The 21,879-nt window shown below is 43.0% G+C and overlaps 1 protein-coding gene across 1 annotated transcript in view; it reads left to right on the plus strand.

Moving 5' to 3' along the window:
- LOXHD1 (lipoxygenase homology PLAT domains 1) overlaps positions 1–21,879 on the plus strand; it is a 165,223-nt gene that overhangs the window by 39,588 nt on the left and 103,756 nt on the right. Inside the window, exons 3-6 of the mRNA XM_030258491.4 lie at positions 3,034–3,114; positions 3,885–4,069; positions 19,299–19,397; positions 21,076–21,224. Coding sequence (XP_030114351.4) covers positions 3,034–3,114; positions 3,885–4,069; positions 19,299–19,397; positions 21,076–21,224 — 514 coding nt within the window. The remainder of the gene's footprint in view (positions 1–3,033; positions 3,115–3,884; positions 4,070–19,298; positions 19,398–21,075; positions 21,225–21,879) is intronic.

Here is a 21,879-nt window from a genome sequence, read left to right on the forward strand (position 1 = left end):
GCTGCTAAACATTCATGGCAGGGAGCAGGCGGACCTGTGGGCAGCATTTCAGGGAGATGCAGCCAAGAATTGACTCTTTCTAATGGTTTAATGGAGCCTTTTTAAAATTTTGTTTGAACTGACACCCAGAATAACACTTTGTGCTTCTGTGAAGCCCTTAATCCATGGTGCTTCTGCTGGCAGTTCTGTGTGTACAAGGCATTTTCAGGTAAAACACTGAATGGAAATGCAGTTTAAATGATTAAGCAGGGATTCAAAGCTAAATTGGTTTAGGTTATTCCATCACTGCTGAAGGTCATTATTTTTATGCCTCTGCTGTGATCAGTATCCAGGTTTTCTGTCTGCTCCTAAGAACTCACCTGTGAAAAGGGTGCTGTTAGCTGATCAAAAGGGAAGACGATTATCTACAAACACTCAATATTTCCATTCTAAATGTGACTTCTATTTAGGTGGTGGGTCAACTCTTTTTAATTCACCTTCATTAAAAAAAAAAATATTTACTTGTACAAATGCTTATTTTATGTACTTTTGCAAACAAAACTGCATTATAGAGGCTTTCCGGTTATCAACGCATCAAGAAGTGGCAAAACTCTCATGGCATCTGGCCCCATTGTCTGTGCCCATGCAGAGGAGATGAATGCAGGGATTTAAAAATGCCACACTCGAATATGTACCAGCTCTTGCTGACTTTTAGTAGCACCACTAACCCAACCAGGGAACAAAGTGTTCTGAATGATTGTACATTTGCAGCGCCACAAGCAGTGCAGCCTGCAGGCAATTGCTCAGCTGAAAAAAAATCTGAAAACAGCTTCAGCTTTAAAAAAAAAAAAAAGAAATTAAAAAATATAAGAATTTCACATATTAGTCTTTGATGAATCTCCTTGGATGTTTCTTACAAAGCAATTGGGAAAAATGCTGCAACAGAATATGGAAAAAATAGAGCTGCTAGAGCAAATCAAAGATGTCAAATAACAAACCCAACCAAAACATATTTCTGGAGTTGCCCTGGCCTGTTATTTCAAATTAATGATAGAGCTATAGTGAAATTCAAAAGATCCTTGGACTAAGCTTATGGTCTAAAATTCCCAGGCTTGAACCCAGTCAAGCCTGAACATTGCAAATTTAGCCATAATTTCCAAGTCATATTTTTCCTGCTTTATTTGTCACCAGGGCTGTGCAAGCCAGTGTGCCTCATTGTTTGGTGTAACAAGTTCCTTATGGTAATCTAGCTATTAATGTCTCATCCTAGTCCTAGCCTGGACCAGACTCTGACATAGCCCAGCTGTAATTTCTCATTTTCTTTCGCTCTTTCCTTTTTTTAGCCCACATTTCAGTGTAGCCATTCACTCCCTCCCTCCCCATGCAATTGGCAGTGCTAGAAGTAAAGGCTGGATTTTTCTTTTCCACTGCTGTTGATGCTACAGATCCAGCTCAAGGGAAGAGACTTGTCAAAACTCTTCCTACCTTTCAACAGCAAGACTTCTCAGGGATTTGACTTCTGGGCTGTGTCACATTTTCCAGTGCTTCCCCAAGCTGTTTTGGGATGCACTAAGCATCTGCTCAGTGGGCACTTTTGGATGCCATGCAGAAGGAGGTTTGCTCCCCAGCATCCATCCAGCAAATAAGAGAGCCCAGCACGGCGGCGGGACTGCCACAAACCAGCAGCAAGAGGGACTGGTGCACTGAGAGCTTTGGGCTGATTATTCTCACTTAATACTTTCATGCCATCTCCGTAGCAGTCTGCAGCACTGCATCGATCTCCGAGCCAATGCGGGGAGAAGCTGCTGTCATTACGATGCTCATTCAAGCCTGACAGACTAATTGCCTTGCACTCGCCGGCTGTTTGCACTCCAGCAGCCAGGTTGGGCGAGGCCGATCTGGGTTTAATTGCCTCTTGTCTTCACGGCAAGGTTAACCATTTTAGCCTTTTCGTACGCTGGTGTTGCTCCTGGCACGGGGTATGAAACAGGAGAATGGATGAGGGGGAGGAGGAGGATAAAGGCTGGGCGTGGGTTTAGCAGAACACAAAATGACCTGTAAGCAAGCCACATGCAGGTCCTTCAGCAACCTGCAGAGTGAAGAGCAGCAAGCAAAGCCAAACCCCCTGCTGGGATTATTAATATTCATTAAATTTCTATGTGCAAACCGCTTGTCACCATGGCTTTGCATTGCTCGAGTGCTATGGTTTCTTGTTAATTTTAACACAACTTTAGGATTTTGCTGTGTTTAATCATCCGTAGCCATACTTAGCAGCCCAGGGAATATGGGGGCCCATCAGGGAGGGCAGGCGGGAGAGGCTGCATCTTCAGAGCTTTGCCTGGATGTTATTCATAGTGCTTTTGTAGAAAATACGAGCTCAGAAAAGGACAGAGCTGCTTGCCAAGGATCACACTGCAGGCTGGAGGCAGAACTGGGAATTAACTTCTACATCCCCTGACCTGGGCCAATAGACTTTATATTTTGCACTTGCACCTGTGAAATACAAACTACACATTTAACACTTCCCCCAAAAAAGTGAAACTACTTCCTGCCTTCAATTGTTTTACTTGGAATAAGATGCAAATTGTAGGACCAAAGTTTCAGCAGTTGTTTAAAAAAAAGTGATGGGAGATGGGCCTGGAAAGTTGGATGTAGTTAGATGCTTTTGTCTCTGGCTGAGTCCTGGGCAGATCTGTGGCCACACAGGAATCTTGCTGGAGCCCTTTGCTCCACCACGAGGAGCAGGTCTGTTTGATGCCTGGAGGCTAAGATGACAGGAAAGGACATGTCTGGGTCTGGGACTTTGAGGCACAAAGCATATTGCATTTGTCCCAAAGCTTTTGCCTCAGCTTCTGGAAGAGCTCTTGGAGTCTGATAAGTAAAAAAGTCTGCTTAATGTCAGTACTTAGAGCATCCAAAACCTGTCACGGGGGAGAGGGCACTGAAAAGTAGGTCTTTCCAGCATTAGGAATGACACTTCTTTATCCTTATACGCTGGCTTGCTGTCAAGGCTGCTGGTTTTTCACCATTCCTTTTGATGCATGTGCATTGCAGGAGCAGCACGGCCTTTGAGAGGAGCAAAACAGATGTGTTCCGAGTGAAAACCAATAATGTCGGACAAATAAAGAAAATAAGGTACCTGCACAATGCTGCTACCACACCTGCTCTGTGAGGTGTTAATAGGAGGACAGGCTGTAGAGGTTAAAGCATTGCCATGTTTTATTCATTATTTCCTAGCGTGCTCCCATTAGGGTGAAGTTAAGGGGTGGTAAAAGCTTGTTTACTGCCGAAGATTTGAACTGAAGTGTGAAATCACCTAAGGTATTGCTTATAAGTATCCATGCTCCCCACCAAGAATTGTACTTCTGTCATATGCAATCATGGGGAAAGATGTTTAGGACTGTTTTTATATCCCAATGGAGGTAAATGGGGTTTGCCATCCACTTTTTCTAACTTAGTGTAATGAAAATGATAATTATTATATTTAACCACTGTCTGACTGACTGATAAAAAATTTAAAATTAGTAAGTAATACAAAGAAAGCTGGGAAGAGGTGGTTAAAACAATGCAAGAGGAGAATAGAGTGGGAGGGGTACTGGGTATCTATGTTTTAGATATGAAGTGCAAGGTGAATGAATGTGGAGGTGGAGGTATGTTTGTGAGCATCTCCTTGCAAATAAAAGATTCACAGACCCACCTGTGATCTCTGCCCATATGGAAGGTTGTTATTTTTAATATACACTGTAAAAGCACATAAGTTCCTTGAAACTCTTGGATAGACAGCCATAAACAGGAATTATGTGTACAGTTGCTCTAGCCTTGCCTAGTAAATAATATTCCACTAAATTATGGTGCTAGTTGTCAGTCTTAACCAGAATACTAAAACAGGGTTTTTCTTCCTCTAGGATTGAGCATGACAACACTGGACTGAACGCGGGATGGTTCCTCGACCGTGTGATCGTGACCGACATGAACAGACCTCACCTCCGGTTTTACTTCCCCTGTAACAACTGGCTAAGCAAGGAGGATGGGGATGGGCTGTATGTCAGAGACCTCATTGGCAGCCTGAATCCCATGGATGTGCCCAAAAGTAAGGTTTAACTAAAAAACAAAAACAAAAACAAAAACAAAAACAAAACAACAAAAAAACCAACAAAAAAAAACCCCTTGGCTTTCTGGTGCCTTGTAGGAAAGCACAGTGTTGCTTTGAGATGATCTCATCACATAAAAAGTAATTGTGTAGTCTAAGCTAATTTAAGTTTTCTTTATAGTCAGTGGAGAGAGATATAGGAAGATGCAAGATGACTCAAGAGGGTAATTTCTTCTTCCAGCATTAGATCTGATGTCCTAGGGTGGGATAAATCACTGTTTGGAGATGCTCCACTCGTTCATTGAGTACTGAGGGATCTGTGATGACAACATTAAATTAGCTTGAATACCTGCTTGAAGATAAGAGGCATCCTACCCTGAAAGATGTATCTTTCAGTACCCCCGCGTGCTACCCTGTGGCTACTGTGGTTGCAGTCCTGTCCATAAAGTGAAGTGTTTTCAGTCTCTGGTGATGTCCTGCAGGAAATTCCCATCAGTCTCTGGTGATGTCCTGCAGGAAATTCCCATAGAGGACCCAACCTTTTTGCTGTAATTCTGCACTGGTTTTGCTGTAACTCCACGCTGGTTTTGCTGTATGTGTGTATGATACCCACAGTGGGCTGGTGCCTCTTTTTTCAGTGTGGTTTTAAGCTTATGATGTTGAAATGAGGCTAGGATAGTTTGCACACCAGACACTCCCAAACTGGTACCAGTGCCGGCCACACAGTGATGTATGGTGCATGAAACGTGAGTGACCAAGATGTGAAAGAGGAGCCAGCAAACCAGCCTCAGATGGGATGTCAGCACCCCATCTGCAAGTGCTAATGAGGAAACAGAGTTGTGTGTTCCTGATAGACTCACCAGGGCTCACTGTTCCTTTCTGGGAACTTAGTTTTGGACGTGGAAGTGAAGACCATCAGCCACAGACCTGTGGGGAAAGAGAGCTGTGTGATTCAGTGCTAAGAAGAGGAAACCTGTGCTTTTGCTAGGATTGAATCTAATTGAGAATAATTAGTAGACCTCTTGTAATAATGTTGCTGACATTACCACTTTAAGAGCAATTATTTGGTAAAACCAATTTATTGCCAGACTTAAGCAGTGCTGTGAGCATTGATAGATGCTCTAGAAGGGTAAAGTATTGTTATTTTTATTGAGGTCATGTTAATAGTGAAAGAATACACTAACCTGACCCAGAATCATTGAGTAATTTTGCACTATTGAGATACAACCTTCTAAAAGAGTGCTGGAATGTTGAATATGTAACCATTAAAAGATACTGCATGTGAGCTAGCATGCACAAATAATATCCATTGACAAGAAATGCATATTGGAGCATTTTAAAAATGCAGACATCCCCAGGGTGGTTGCCACAAGGGAATAAGATAACTTCTGGAGACATTATCTGCCAAAAACCTACCCAGTTACTACTGGGGCTGTGTGTGCTGAAGTATCTTGCTGCTTTTTTAAACAAATTGATTTGTGAAATGGAGAATCTAAGGATGCTTGAGGGGCAGGAGGGCTCTGGAGAAGGTAGTGTATGAGTCAAAGCAATGTACAATTAAGGAGAGGTTCCCTTGTGGAGGAAGTCAACCATTCAATCTTAATAGATCTTTAAATGACACAACACCTTATCCAAATGTATTATTGCTGCTGCCTGGGAGAAATGATTCAAGGGAACATGTGTGATTTCCTCCATCCTGTTCAGCACCTGTCTCACATCAGGAAAAGACTTGTGGGCTAAACCCTCAGCTGGTACAGGAGAGTGCAGCTCCAATGAAATTGCTGGAGCTACTTTGCATTTCACAAGCAGAACAGCCAGTCCTGAGCGCTCGCTCTTCTGAAGAAGTGGCTCTGGGATACAGATGAATTGCTCTCCACGTGCTTGGCCTGGGATAAATATGAGTAAGATCATCTCCCGAGCGTGAAAAAAAGAGATTTAGGCAGGCTTTTGTCCGAAGTGCATGAGCTGTCACCACCTTTATCAGAGATAAACCCCCATGCCTGAGGAGCACAGGTTGGGCTCTGCAGCCGCCTGTGCCCAGGCAGGAGCTGGGCTCAGGCCAGAGGCTGGGTGAAAGGTTGGACAACTTCCAGGTGGCAGGTCTGAATCCGTAAGAGGAGAGGGTTAGCTCAGCTATCTCAGGTTGCAGTTCCTCTTGAACCATAATTAATGAAAGATAAACATCCCCAGACTGCTGTGGTGAACTGTCAGCTGCAAATGTAAATGTATCTGAATTAATATGCCTCCCTCTGGATCCATAAAGGTCTGAAATGAGATTGTGATATGATTTTTGTTGTACATACAAAGTCGTTTGCCCTGAATTTGATTGTGTTTTAGGGTATTTTGTTTTTCTTTCCAATGGATTAAATAGTGGTATTTACTCTTTGAGTATTAATATTTTCTAGGCCCCTAGATAATGAAAAATTATGTAAGTTTGTGTAAGGAAAGATAAGTAATTCCCTCCTAAGTCTGTGTTCCCATTAGCAGTTCAGTGTCATATTCTTCTCATTTCTAGTTATGTCTCTTTAATCACATCTTCAATCCATTTATTCCTTCAGTTCTTCTTTATAAACCACTCAGACACTGTTGTTGCCAAACTTAGCTTCATGCTTTGCTTTCATACTCCCTTTGCTGTCACAGTCAGGAATGTTTTGGAGGGAATCAAACAAGTTTTCTCTAGGTTCCCTCTCCTGCATCACCCTCAGCTTTTGATCTTCTCCTGGAGAACTTCCCTGTCTTTGTCATGAGGATTTACCTTCCTCTTCCTCAGTGAACTGGAGGTCACTACTGGGACCTTCTCTGTGCTTTGTGTGGGAAGGATATGGGCTTGAAAAACATAAACTCCTTTTCTTTGTCATATCTTTGATTCATTGAAAAGGCATCTGAAGCCTATTTGAAGGGGGGCTCTTGGTGCTTATACCAAAACTGACTAAACTATGGGCAGACTCAGCCTCTTTCTTGGGGAGGAGCACAGTCCAGATAGAGAATTTCTTTAGATTGTGAGTTTTGGAGAGGTTAATTTGGGGGGGAGAAAAGAGGAATAATTTAAAAATACAGAAAAGAATGTGTGGCAAAAAAAACAGTCAGATAGATAGATCAAGTGGAAAAAATGGATACACACACTCAAAATCCAGAAGTAGAGTACTTTTCATGACCCAAATAGAACTACTGTGGTTGTCTGACTTGGCAGTTGCAGACACCTGAGTGATTGCATTTACTTATCTGAATAAAATGCCTCCTATCAGGTTTGTTGTGGAATGCCATGCATTTCTCAAGGAGAACAGGTTACATCTTAAGTGTTCCCGTCTGAATGATCCTCTATCCCCTGTATTCACATCTATGGCATTGTATGCCCATAGGCCTTTGACAGGGATAGTGTCACAGATTCTTATTTACCCAGCAGCTTCTATTGGCAGCCTGGATTAATTTACACTACAGGTATTAATTACAAGGGAGGGCTATTGTTCAGCTTTGTGCTGCTTCACTTGAGTTTATGTATAGCTGTGGCTGAGCCTTAGTGCAAGGGACAGGCTCAAAACTGGAGCCAGGTTCTTGTTTTCCTTTGAGTATTGCCGGTTTTTGATCACTCTGTGGGTGTCTGATGTCCTGCCAAAGTGATGGGGGTGCATTCATAACAGCTTGCAGCTGCACTGGGAGATCTACTGACCCCATGGAGATGTAAAAGGACATGGAATTCAGGGGTCAGTTCATAGAATCACAGGATCCTTTATGTTGGAGTAGCCCTTCAGGATCACAGACTCTGACTGTTTCCCCAGAACTGCTCAGCCCATACTGATCCATGTCCCCAAGTGCCACATCCACGTGGCTTTTGAACTCCTTCAGGGACGGGGACTCCCTGGACAGCTGTGCCAGTAACTGAAGTTCCCAGCCCCTTGTTTGATAATTGCAGAGTGGTCAGGAATCATTTGTACCACTCAGTGGACAGATCCCCATCTCCCCCACCCCATAGTGCCTCTCACTTGCCTGGACCTTGACAGCCTTATCCTCATGGTCTTCATCCCTGAAGGTGGGACACCAAGGTTGTGTCTTTCTCCATCCCTATGTGTGATGAATATAGCTTTTTATCACCTGGCTGGAAAGCAGGGAGCCCTGAGAGCTGGTCTTCATGTGGGTTGCAGGGTTTCTGAAGGCATAATACCAAAACATATCTGCAAGACTAAGTTTTGTACAGAATCATAAAAGATGCTGCGGTCTGGTTGGGTTAGATGACAAGTTTTTTATCCAACAATAAACATCTTTTCTCAAGGGGGTGACCATAGGCAGTTAAGGCTACTCAGCTGCCTGAGGTTATTCTGGGTTCTATGCAGTATAACCTCCAGTTATGCTCAGAACAAGGGAAATAGATATTGGCTGTTCTTGATTTCCCTTGAAACTTCTCGCTAATCAAACAATGCTTTACTCTGAGAAAGCAGAATCATTCATTTGCAACTGGGATGTTCACTCACTTGGTTCTTAAAATCTTGCTCAAGACCACAGTGAGCTGAAAATTCATTCAGTCTCCTGTGCAATTCTGTCTTACACTAACCTGTCAAATTTTGGTTAAATCTTCACAACCTGCCTGTTGCAAATGAGGTTGAGAACCAAGAACTGGCTTTCATCTGGCTTTTTGGCCATCAGCACCCTGAAATTATTTAGGATTGGACATGATGGGTTATAAATGTACTTGAGACAGAAATTCATGTCAAACTCTTTCAAGGCTGAATATTCCCAGTAGCACAGAATTGCATGTGTGACACCAAATTGAAGAGTAGACTTCAATCTCTACTATTTCTGGGTAAACTTTAATCTTATTTGGTCTATTAATAATGCAAGTGAGGAGCACACTAGTGTGGCACACTTCAGCCTTGAGGATGGAAGAGTTCTAACACAGTTGCGTTGTGTTTAATTTTTCGATATTTAAATGTCTTGAAAATTGGCCACCTATTGCTATTCTTTATTATTATTGCTATTATATTCTAACAAAAAGGGATGACAAGAGGAGACCAACTATAGTTGTTCTTTTTCTAGGGGTGGGTCTTTTACAGTCAGACACAACATTTCAGCTTTGCTGAAACAAGAAGCAGTCTTGAAAGGGAAAGTTGTTGTTTGGGTCAATTCTGGCCTGATTTGGGGCTGATGCATGGTGCATCTGAGAGTTTCCATGGATATGTCCCTAAGGGTAATGGCTGTGGAGTCACAATGAGCAACTGGGATTTGGATTCTAGTAAAGAGGTGAAATTAGAGTGGTAAAATTTCCCTGAGTACTCATGCAGACAGAGGGATGTCTTGCTTTTAAAAACTTTTGAAAGTGTTTATTATCAAAGCATTAACATGCTCTAGGTATTTTCTGAGGTTTTCAGATCCACTATGACCTAAAACTCATGTATTTGATCTGTAAATGTGAGTTTACTCCTTTGCTCTTTGGAGGATTCTTGGCTTAAGGCTACACAGTTCATTGTCCAGTGTTTTAATGTTGGCTGTTGGCTGACCTGAAGGCTTATGAACACTGACCTGGCTGTGACTTGAGGAAACATCTGAAGCAGCAGGTGTTGGTGCACATTATTTACTTTGAGTCAGAAGCTAAATCCTTCCTTCCATCCTGGGATGTGCATGTCCTTAAGGGCTGGGCTGGATCAGAACTGAAAATGGGGCCAATACTTCCCAATGATGCTAGAAGCTCAGGTAAGGAGCAGAATTTGGGATGTGAGCACCAGTTGATGATGTCCTGTTGGATTTGCAATGTCATTTTATAAAAGGTTGGGCTTGAAGACCAACATTGGTCCCTCATGGATGAGTCCTTATTCCTGGAGGGATTTAAAATAATGGGATGTGACCCATGGGGACATGGGTCAGTGGTGGTCTTGGCAGTGCTGGGGAAATGGTTGGACTCAATAGTCTTGGAGGGCTTTTAAAACCTAAGTGACCCTTGGATTCCCCTGGGTTTTGTTTCAAAATGAGGTCGCATAATTTCATGCTTTTGGTAACTTTAGTGATGGGAAAAATTAAAAAATATTATTTCTAAGGACACAGAAGATGAGGAAAAGGAAATGAAATATTAATATGTGTTATCTTCTCTTCAAAATGCATCTTTATTTGCTCCGAAAGTGTATAATCAGCACAGGAAAATGCAGATAAATATATTTGTGAAATACATATGCGTTGTTTGCTTCAGAGTGGTGGCAAGCACCCTCTGTGTTCAGAATGAGGCCTTGCTGTATGGCAAAGCATTCAATAAACAGGATTTGTAGAAGGAGTAATAACTTTTACCACCCCATTTATAACACTGGGGAAAAAAAATGTCATGCTATCTGGCATACTGAATATCCATAAATGTATTTTCTTTTTGATCAAAAATATTTATTTTTTTCTAACAAGGATTTTACTTTCCCTGCAAACTTTACCTGACTTATTGTCACTGTGTCCAAAATGAGGCAGCTCTGGACATTTTACTTGCCACACTTTTTTTTTTTCCCCCCTGTGGTTTTTTTCTCTTGTTTTTTCTCATGTAAAAAGAATGAGAAGTGGAAACATAGAAAAAAAAAAAAGAAACATTGGTGAAAACCACAAGAAATACGGTGAGCCCTGAAATGGGACAGAAGAAGAGATTTGTAATTTATATAGAGAGAAAAGATTTTGGAGAGGCAAGATTGTGTGGCTGGTAAATAGATCTCTGTGTACCAAATACAAAACAGAGAGTACAGCATGTTTTTGAAGACATGTGATAATTTTGACTAATTATGTCTATATATGGAAATTAATTCAGTTTTCAGTTTTGAAATTAAGTAACTTTTTTTAAAAGTTATGATCTATGCAAAGCAAGACTGAAGTACAGAGTTAACAGTATGATTTTCGACAATACCGTAAAATTATTTCACTCTTATTTCTGAGCAAAAGTGTTTAAGTCAAGAGGATATTCTCAACTATTTCTTCAATTTTGATAATAGCAGATCTGGTGAAAGCAGAAATTTATTTTTTGAAATATTTGCCTTTTTTTTTTTTTTTTAATGGTCTCCCACCCTGGGGTTGAACTAATGAAAAATAATGATAAATCTTGGAGAATTAGATGAACAAGGATTTCTGCACCACTGTCACAAGGTGGGTTGCCATGTGCTAAGCTCCATGCTTCTTCAACTAAACTACTATTGTCTCCTGAGCAAGGTCGTTTAAAGCTCACTTCAAAAAGTCATCATCACTTTAAAGTCACAGTAGGAACATCAGTTTAGCATATCCTACAGGCAAAGCCTCCTGCATGTGGTAGATTGCCTCTCACAGGCCCTGCAGAGGGATGATCCAGGCTGAATCCTAATATATTAACTGTTTGAGTGCAGTGGTTTCATGTAAGAGCTGCAGAAAACTGAGTTGAATCTCATGGTTTCTGGCTGGGGGGGAGGCCTGGGACTGGGTTCATCGTGGGAGGGCCATGAACAGTGACTGCGGGTGCTGCAGTATTTGACAGAACAGCACAATCTGTCACAGAATATCCTGAGGCCACATAGACCCCCAAGGAGCATCAAGTCCGAACTCTGGCCCTCCATGACCCAGCAACCTGCCCCTGCAGGACAACACCAATAATCCCACCCTGTATCTGAGAGCATCATCCAGATGCTCCTTGAATCCTTTCCTTTTCCCATGCGTTGGGCCTCCTTGAGCGACAGCAATAATATCTCTCAAGAACACACTTTTGGAGAGTTCTTGTGAGATTAAAGAAGTGCTGAACCAGGGTCAAGGCAGCCTTGCATCTTTAATGCTGCCTCTAGTGACAGGAATCCCAAATCCTTGCAAAGACTCCTCAGCATTTCTCCCCTGCTAACATCGTGTTTTGGCAGAGATGTTCACAGACAAAAGCAATGGAATCAGAGAATGTTTTGGGCTGGAAGAATCTTTTAAAGGTCAGCTATTCCAAGCCCCTGCAATGAGCAGTCACATTTGCAACTAGACCAAGTTGCTTAGTGCTCTGCCAAATGCAAAACTCCTCCTTCTCCAACACCTCCTGCTCTAGGTGTGCTTGTAATCTGCATTTCCATTTCGAACCCTTGGCTAAAGATGCTGTTCCCCACCTCTGAAGGCACAGCTCATTAAAAAATGTAGCTGCCAATCACACTTGAAAGAGACTAATTATTTTTGAGCTCTAAACCAACCCTTAGAATTCAACACTTTTCTGAATGGGAGAAAAAAGAAGTCCTCTTTGTCTGAGTGCCATTGCTTTATGCAAGAGTAGGACCCAATTCTGAGACAGGACTGGTTGCTGGTGAGCTCAGAGGAACCCCTCTGCTTTTACAGGAGTTGCTTTAGGCTATAATTATATTTTGCTGCATGTAGCTGTCTCTGGGGTCCCTACTACTGTGTCACAAAGAGCTTTAATGGATGGGTTGAGTGAGTTTTCCTTTCATTTGTAGAGACTCAGTTGCTGGATACACAACACCAGCAGGACATCTCCAACCAGAAGGTCACCAGAAGCTAATGTAGGAAGAGGTTATTTTATCCTGGTGGGACGAGCTCTCTGCCAGGACAAACAAGAACTAAATTCAAATGTTTGCTGTGAATCAAGTGTGTTGGAAGGCCAGGTCCCAGCTTTGTGCCCTAGCCATAGACTGACTGACATTTTAAGAATGATCTGACCCAGAACTCTGTCACTGAGGAACTTGCTGTCAGCAGTGGCATAAAGAAGCTTCCACTTCGACAAGTCAGTCCCTTCCATCAAGAAGTGGTTTTGTCAGACAGTTCCTCATGGGCTGGAATGACTGACTCGATCTGGCAGGCAGGAACAAAGGCATATGGGTATTAGATCACCATCCTGAGCTCATGCAATGCTGTGGCAGACTCAGGTTGAAATTGTACCTTGTCTGCAGGTCCAGGTGCCTCCCTCTCCCTCTAGCAACAATTCTTTTCACACTAACCACAAAAGCATTCCTTTTTCAGCAGCAATTCAGAGATGGCAGCAGTACCTCTCCCCTATCCACTCACACCCTTCCCAAATCTGCCTACTCAGTGCTGAGCAGCAAAGGACGGATCTCAAACACTGCTGCTCTCGAGAGCGCTGTGAAAACAGAAGGATAAATGCCCAGAGGTGCCTTATGAGAAGGATCCATCACTGCCTACGGTTCAGTTCCTTGCTTTTAACCCCATGTGCTTTGCCTGTAAAGGCTGTGACATTTCCCAGATATTGGATGCTGCTGCCCTGCTCCACAGTAGGTCAGGCACATGGGAGGCAAGTACAGCTGGGAATTCATTGTGCCCCGCAGGAAGTGATAACCCCAGGTAATGAAACACAGTCAAATTGTTTTTCCTGCCCAAATCTCAGTCTCCTTCAGCAGATTGTGCACAAACACACTATAAAATGCCCCAAATAATAGTAGATACAAAATTTCTTTAGACATTTCCATCCTATGGTGCTTCAAGTGACCATGATATCATATTGATAAATAAATGACATTAACAGATGAATATCACACGGCTGGGCAGTCAGCTGCAGCTTGCAGGTGGCAGGATTTGTCTGGGATATGTCCGCGCATTTTCCATGGCTGGAGGCAGGACAGAGGCTGCACAAGAGCACCCAGGGTGTTGGGTCTGGACAAAAAGATTCTTGGCAGTGTATGGGGCTAATGCTGCACCCAGGATGGAGATGACAGTGGGGACAGCCTGGATGGGGAATACTGGGGGCTAGGAGATCAGCAGCCCCATAACCTTCATCCCCCAGGATGTGTCAGGAGTGCATCAAATTCACAGACAAAAACCTCTTGACTCTCAGTGAAGAGAGCCTGACTCCAGCCCAGAGTGCAAAATTAACCTTTCCTCTTGTCTGTTGAAAGCTGAGGCTGAGTTAATCAGTAGCAGACAGGCTGATTGGCTGCCACTCCTCTACTAAATTAATGCAGTAGGGTCGAATCAGTGCCACCCCACTGTCTCCCAGGGATGGCATCCTGGCAATGTCTTCAAATGCAGACACACAATTGTGAAGAAAAGGAAGGTGCTGTTACCACACAGGGCATTTACACTTGTGCATTGCAATGTGAAAGTAGAAAGACAAGAAAAAATAGCTACTGCTCTTCCTACTGATTTTTATTGGCTGTTCTGCTCTTGGCATCTTGCAGTACATGCTTCTGAAGCTGCTAATTTTGCTCCTAGGAAAGCTCCCCTCCCTGTGCCTGTGCTGCAGTGAGCCTGTGCACTGCTCGATGAAGGCACAGATTTTACATTAACATTTTGCATGTTCTCAGTGCTAGGAAAAGCATTCAGGAGAAAAAAAAATATCCAGGCAACATCTTGATCTGTGTTTTACAGATAAAGTCAGAGCCATGTATTGGGATTTAAAAAAAACTAAAACGAAGTGGGTATTTTTGAAAAGATGCTTCTGCCATAGGCTTAAAGAATAGGGAACAACATTCACCCATGATCAAAATGAAGAGTACTTGACTTATGGCAGATCTCTTCCTGGCTGCAGTGAGAGCTTTCTCTTGCATGCTTTTAGCAGCTGAATCCTCACTGTCTTTTTAAGAGGCAGCATTCCTTTCCATTTAAATTGCTCATCCACCATGTCACTCTAAGATGTGCTGATGTACAAAGCACAGAAGGACCCCTGAGCAGCATGAAGAGCTCCTCTCCTTGCTGCAGCTGAATGTCAAATTACTTAGAGAGGGAGAAAGTGCTGGCAAAAATTCTGCATGGCTCAGACTTTGCTTCCTGAAGATGGAGGAGCAGAATTTTTTCTGAAAGCAGACCTAAGGGTCAGATGTGGGGACAGGTTTAAGCATCCAGTTTCAGAGTCATTAAGGAGGAAAAAATGAAAGAAAAGAGCTTATGAACACAGGCTAGGCATAGTTTGTGAAGCAGGAATGTGCTCCAAGCTAAGCCAAGGACCTCTAATGCTCTTGAAGTAGTTTTGCCTACAGAAGCACATCAGCATGGAAAAGAGCCATGCCAGGACATGCCACACACCACAGCCATGCTTATATTATAGGGGACAACATAAGACCCTCACAGCACAGTGCTCTGTGACTGCCACTAGTCCAAAGTGATGGCCCATCCATGGGCTCAGGAGTCAGCTCTGCCACAGGGCTCCTCATCAGGTTGACACTGACAGCAGCCCTGTATGTGTACAGAGCCCTTGGTGCTCCAAGTAGGAGGTCAAAAGATGTCATTCTGGACCTTATATTGAACACAGCCGTGCTGAGAAACCTTTAAAGGTTTTTGATCTGGCAAATAATTTCACCAGCATTTTTCTTGCTGGCCAGATGTGTTTCTGCAGTAGCCATGCAGGGTGCTCTTCCTGTAACTATGTTTGCTCACTTGCTTTTCATGGACTTGCTCTCTGTATGTCTTCTCTGATGCTCTGCATGCATTGAGATGTCATTCTGGTCTATATCTCAGAGGCTTAAAGCCTTTTCCTGCAAGGGGAATGTAAGCTAAGCCACTGTAGCTTGTCCTTTTGAGGATCCTGTTATCCTATCAGGTTATTCTGGCTCCCAAAAAGTGGAGTGGAAAATTAATCACTGACATCAGATTAAATGTTCTAGAGGAGGTGCAAGGAGCAAAGCTTCTTGGAAAATGTGGTCTGTAATTAAAGATTGCAAGGTACAATGGGTCAGTTTTAGTTAGAGCAGCTTAGTGGCCAAGTAGGAGATGTAAATTGCACCATCCCCACACTTTGTTAATGCAAATGAACACTTTTGATGTTGGTGTATCTCTAGCAGGTTGTTAGAGCTCTGTGAACTGAAACTAAAGAGTTAAAGAGAATCATTAAGGCATTTTCTCCCCTGTCTGAGCCCAGCTCTGATCTTCTCTTTCTTGTTATTTAGTATTTATTGCATTTTTTTCATTATTATTTTACTTGCCATGGCATGTTTTGGGATGAGGCACCAGGGATGTCAGCTCGATTTTTAGCCTTTCACCAGCACATTCATTAAACTGTGACAGGTGATTTTCCCTTCTGTTTGGGTTCTGCCCTTGCACTCCTCACCCTGGGAGCTGAGAGCATCGTTGTAAATAATTCAGGGGATGGTCCAACAACCGCTCCTCATACATTTGCTCTCACATCCTCTGCCTCTGTGGGAGCACGTGCACCAGGCCCTCTGCTGTCTTTTGGAATAACTTTTAATATGCACTGATTATGGTGGAGGAGGTGGGAGATCTGTTCTGGGAGTGGTAACCCAGTTTGGGTGATGTTCGGTGGCTCCTGAGAGAACCCATTTCTATAGCTGGCTGGGAAGTGCAGGAAAGATTATTCCCTAACTTGGCACTTGCCAAAAGGAAAAAAAGTTGCAAACCAAGAATTACGTCCAGGTAACGGCTGGACTTGAGGCTCTTAGAGGTCGTTTTCAGCCTTAATGATTGCATGATTCTGTGGTGAAAAGAGCTCTATTTTTGCCAAGGATTGTTGTGTGAGGAGATTTGTGCATTTGACCCTTTCACAGAATCAGCATGCCCAGAGCTAAGAAATACAGAAGTGACATTGCACAGAGCCCTCAGTATCAGCTGCCCAGGGTTCAGTAACAGCAACTCTGTTCAGGGCTTGTATGATATAATGTACTGTTCAGTAGCAGATTTTGCACTCATCTTCATCTGTTTTGTGTCTTCCTGCCTGCCTCTAGCACTCATTTTTCACAGGAGATACAGCACGAGATGTCTGTCATGGCTGTTTGCTTGGAGGAACAAGGTAGTCAGGTGACTTCAGTGGCAGATTTTGAAAGTTGTTCATATTTGGCTCAAATTTTTTCTCATATTTGGCTCAAATAAAGTCACACTGAAAGTCATGGGCACTTTTTCATTAGTTCCAGAAGAAACTAAGCTCACTTTTGCTGTCCTTGAGAACCAAGTGGGTCCCACCCTGATTTGTTTGAAGAACTTGCTTCTCAAATTCACTGACATGTGTGTGATGTTCATGATGTACCTCACCCTCAAGGGTTTGGTGCCATAGATGATGTATCTTCACAGTGTTACAGCTCCTGGGTCTACTATTGTTTCCTCATTGTCATGGTTATACGCTGGCACAATGCCAGCGCCCCATGAAAATACAACCTATCAATCGAATGCTGTGAAATGTGATCGAGAACGGAGCAAAGCAGGCCAAACTTAATAACAAAGGAAAAAACTTTATTACACTACTACTACTACTACTACTACTACTATAAAAGGAAAAGAAAGGAAAGAAAAAAAACCACACAAAATTCAAAATGAAAACTTTCCAAAACATTCCTCCTCCCCACCACCCAACTCCACCAAACTACAGCGAGACTCATTTGGATACTTAATCAAGTTTTCACCCTTCAATATAATCAATACTGAGTCCATCGAGGAAGAGAGGAGTCCCCCTTGCACCATAGACCCCCCAGGAAACACAGCTGCCACCTCTTGTGTTTCCATGTCACACGTGGCACTGCCCAGACACACCGGCCAGTGTGACACTCTCCTCTCCATGTCACAGTGCTCTCACCACCGTGCATGGACAGAGACTTATAGGGCCCCTTTAAGGATGCTTTGCCAAGGACCACTAGGAACAACAGTCCAGTATCACAATTCGGGACTAGAGTCCCCCCCATTTTCCCCTGGGGCCGAGGATCCAAGGACAGAGATCGCCTTCTCTTCTTCTCTGAAGATGGAGGGCATCTTCACACCCTCCTCAGCTCTCTCTCTGTCCATTCCTGAACTGGTAGTTGCTGAAGAAGGTCTCTTGGCTCACCAGTGCATCCCCCTAAAATGCAGTCCCTCTTGGAGGAAGGATTGGTTCAGTCTATGGTAAACAAGCAGAGTCCAGCCAAAAGCCACTCCATCATCTCCCCCCAACCTTCTTCTCTGAACATCTGAAGTCCCAGGCTGTCTCTCTTTCCTTCAAATTGAGGAGGAGTAATATTTCATAAAGCCTTCATTTCACAGGAAAGGGTTAAAATTCCCGGACTCCCCGGACAGCTGAAATCTCAGCCCAGGACTCCATCTCCCATCTCCCACGCTGGGCATCTTCCCCCCCTTCTCCTTCTCCTCTGCCGGCAAACTCCCAGGTGCCTGCTGGCTCTCTATCTCTTTTCCCTCTAGCTTAGGGGAGGGGGAACAAAGACATCCCAGATGTTCTCCACCCTTCCGTCCGCAGGAGCTGGCCCAGCTCGGTTCCGATCCTTCATCCCCTGGCCTACCTCTGCAGGCCGCATGGCTCCCCTCCCCAACCCAGCCCGGGCTGGGCAGGGGAGGTCCATACCTTGTGATGACCGGAACCAAAGAAGAACGAGTCCTCCTGGGAATTCCGCTTTTAACCCCTCTGTGTTCTCAGAGGTGTGTCCACCTTCAATTGGTCACCCCAAGTGTCAGTATCCAAACCTGACCCCTGACTGGATTGACCTCTTCCTTCCAAAAAAAAAAATTCTCTTCCCGTGTCAAACCATGACACTCATGAAATAAAAAAGACTGGATGACTGGATTTATTTGTTGTTCTTGTTTTTGGTGGGGTTTTTTTTTTTGTTTTTTTTGTTTGTTTTTTTTTTTTTTTTAGGAAAGGGTGGCCACCTTCACATCTTTGGATTCATGAAGTGTGGCTGAAATTTCAGAGAATCAGAGAAGGTTTCGGATCCATCCAGTTTCACTCCCTGCGATGAGCAGGGACACTTTCCACTAAACCAGGTTGCTCAAAGCTCCGTACAACCTGGCTTTGGAAGTGCCCAGGGGTGGGGTGTCAACAACTCTGAGCAACCTGTGCTAGTCCCTCACCACTGCCCCAGTAAAGAATTTCTTCTGCATATACTTAGTCTAAATTTCTCCTTTTTCAGTTTAAATCCATTATTCCTTTTTCTATCACTATGATATTATTTCCCAAAACTACTTGCTTGGTATAAACTAGACTTTCAAAATAGCTCTAGGATAGAACTGGGGTCAGGCCTGAGCTTGGGCTGATTCTGTAACTCATCGATATTTGGAAAAAGCAGAGCAGAGTTCATAGGTCCGAGTTAAATTAATGCCTTTGTATCCACATCAAAATTTTCACTTTCTCTTCTATTTCACTCTTCAGTGTCAAGGCCAGGAGCCAAGTGATCTGTCCTTCTGCCCTGGGCAGTGAATATGCAGTGTCAGAATCCTGCCTATGGATTTTATTCCTCTTGTGGAGAAGGGGGTCATTTTACCAAGAGCCACAGTTCAGACCACACTTTCAAGATAGCACCAGCACAGCCTGAGCTGGTCTGTATTGTTGGGTTTTGCATCAAACCATTGAGTTATTAATATATTGAGATTTCTGCCTCCCTCATTGCAGTCAACAAATACGTGGTCCGGGTTTTTACTGGTGACCTCAGCGGCAGTGGAACAGATGCAGATGTCTTCATTAATATCTTCGGTGAGAAAGGAGACACAGGTATTCAAATGCAAATAATTTCCTAAAATATTTTCTCTTGCTCTGCAGGCCTGTGATCTGAACAACACACACATGCACACACATACACACACACACACACACACAGAGGCCATCTGGCAAATGTAGAATGATTTGGCTGAGTGAAAGGCACAACAAATGGTGGCGTTAACTCTGGGGGCCCTCACATCCACAGCCCCTGGAAGGTGCATCTGCAATGCAGCAGATTTGTCTGGGTGTGGGCATGACTTAAGTTACCTGATGTTAAAAAAGCAGAGTCTGGGAAAACGCAGCATAAACCACCAGCAGAAAGCAGTGGAGAAAGTGCCAACCCACTGAAGGGTCCAACACCAATGTGTATTTACAGGGAATGCAGTGGGAGCTGTGTGTCTCATTTTCCAGGTACCTGGATGGTTAATGACATCCCTTGTCTGTGGCAAAGGTGGGGGCTGAGCCCCTGCTTGGCCACTTGTAAAAATAATTTAATCAAGGTTTATATTAGTTGTGTTTGAATAGCTTTAAAAAAAATTGTAATTATTTTTAAATGTAGAATGTGATGCAACAGTGGTCTGGAAACTTTAATTTAATTTTTAAAAAAATTAATTGAATAATATTAAAAGATGTGCCCAAACCAAGTTCTCTGGGTCATGAAGAGAAGTGGGTGGAGATTCCTGGAGATTCCTGTAACCAGGGAACAAATATTCTCTTACTTCTACACTGCACCTATCCTGTCAAATTCAAATGATATGATGTGTGCCAAGTGTCCTTGAACAGATTATAAAACCTGGTGGATAGGGCTTATCCTTGATTAATCCTCCAGAGTTTTACAGGGGGATTCATCTGATCTCACTGAAGATATCCCAAAGTGGGAGTCTGAATCTTAGCTGGGTCTCCAGGCATTCTGTCATATCCACACAGAGAAATAACACCCCTAGAGAATGACTCATCCTCTCTAAGGTAAGAGGGATGAGTTGCCCACTGACCTCTTTTTCTGCACTGGAGCTTTGGGTGGGTTTCATCCCACACACAGCATCACACAGGATGCAAACGAGGGCACAGCTGCAATACTTTTCATAAAGGCAAACCCCTGTGAGATCAGGAAAAAGCCAACAGCCCTGGCTGGGTCCTAATTTGAAAATAAACCTTTCCTCACAGATACAGAATAGAGTTCTGTGTCCTGAAATGTCAGAACCTGCAGCTTGTGACCAAAGCCTTCCTTGAACAGTTTGGAGATTTTCAAAGACAGTAAAAATAAAAGGGAAATGTGGTGATATGAAAAAAAGAAATTTAAGATCCATCTGGATATATATTTCTGAAAGCTTTGAGAGCTGCAAATAATTGTGACATTAGAGTGGAAATCCTGGTCTTTTGTGTGCTTGAGAAAAGGCAACTTTTTTTATTAGAATAGAAAGTCCTCTGCCTTTGCCTTGAATCCTGGGTGCAGAGAGCTGATATATAGGGAATATTTGATTCAGTCAGTGGTGACTTTCTGTCATTCCTAAATATTTCTTCACTTACAAACATGCATGTACCAGCAACCCTTTCCTTCTTGGAGTTATTATTTATTACTTACTTGTTTGGGGCATTTTTTGGGTTTTGGTTGGTTGGTTGGTTGGTTTGTTGTGGGGTTTTTTTGTTTGTTTGTTTTGCTTTTATTTTTACTTCTTCTTTACCCATTCAGGTGTGAGGAAACTGGACAATGACAAAGACAACTTTGAAAAAGGAGCAGAAGACAAGTTCACCCTCGATGCTCCGAATCTGGGAAAATTAAGAAAAATTAATATCGGGCATAATAACAAGGGTGGCTCTGCTGGCTGGTTCCTTGCAAAGGTTAGTTATTCCTGAGACATTCAATGTAAGCATCTCATGAGCTCAAAATATCTCACCCTCTCAGTGGTCTGGTAGCAAGAGTTTTAAGGATAATTGCTGGTGATACAGGTTACTGAGAAGGACACAATTTCATTTTCTTGACTTAACCCATGACCATAAAAATACCAGAATCCAAGAGTTATCTATTGGATCTGTTCACAGTGAAAATTTGCAGACTCATAGCTTGCCCAAATTTAAGTGATTTATCACTGGCTCAGCAAAAGAGGTATGCTTGCCACAAAGACCCTATTCTTCCACTTTTCTGCCCATTTTAATCTCCTGCTATGGGGTAGGAAGGTATTATAGGCAGGAAGGTATAATGGTCGAAGGAATATTTTAAAAGGGGTCTCATTTTCCTTCCTCTCCCTGGTCTCATTTTCTTTCATCTGCTAATGTAGTTTAACATAGCTGGCTTTAATCCACAGAAGACCTGACCCCATATTTGTAAATCCTCAATAACAGGATAGTTCAATGTAATACAAATGCAAATATTAGTACATGCTTCTCCACCACCACACAATGCAGGAAAAGTTACAATGTTGTCAGCCCACGAAAAATGTGGAAATGAAAAACAGAGAAGTTGTGCTCAATGTAATAAATAATGGTGGGCAAAAAC

Source organism: Taeniopygia guttata, chromosome Z, assembly GCF_048771995.1.
Source record: "Taeniopygia guttata chromosome Z, bTaeGut7.mat, whole genome shotgun sequence".
Lineage (NCBI taxonomy): Eukaryota > Metazoa > Chordata > Aves > Passeriformes > Estrildidae > Taeniopygia > Taeniopygia guttata.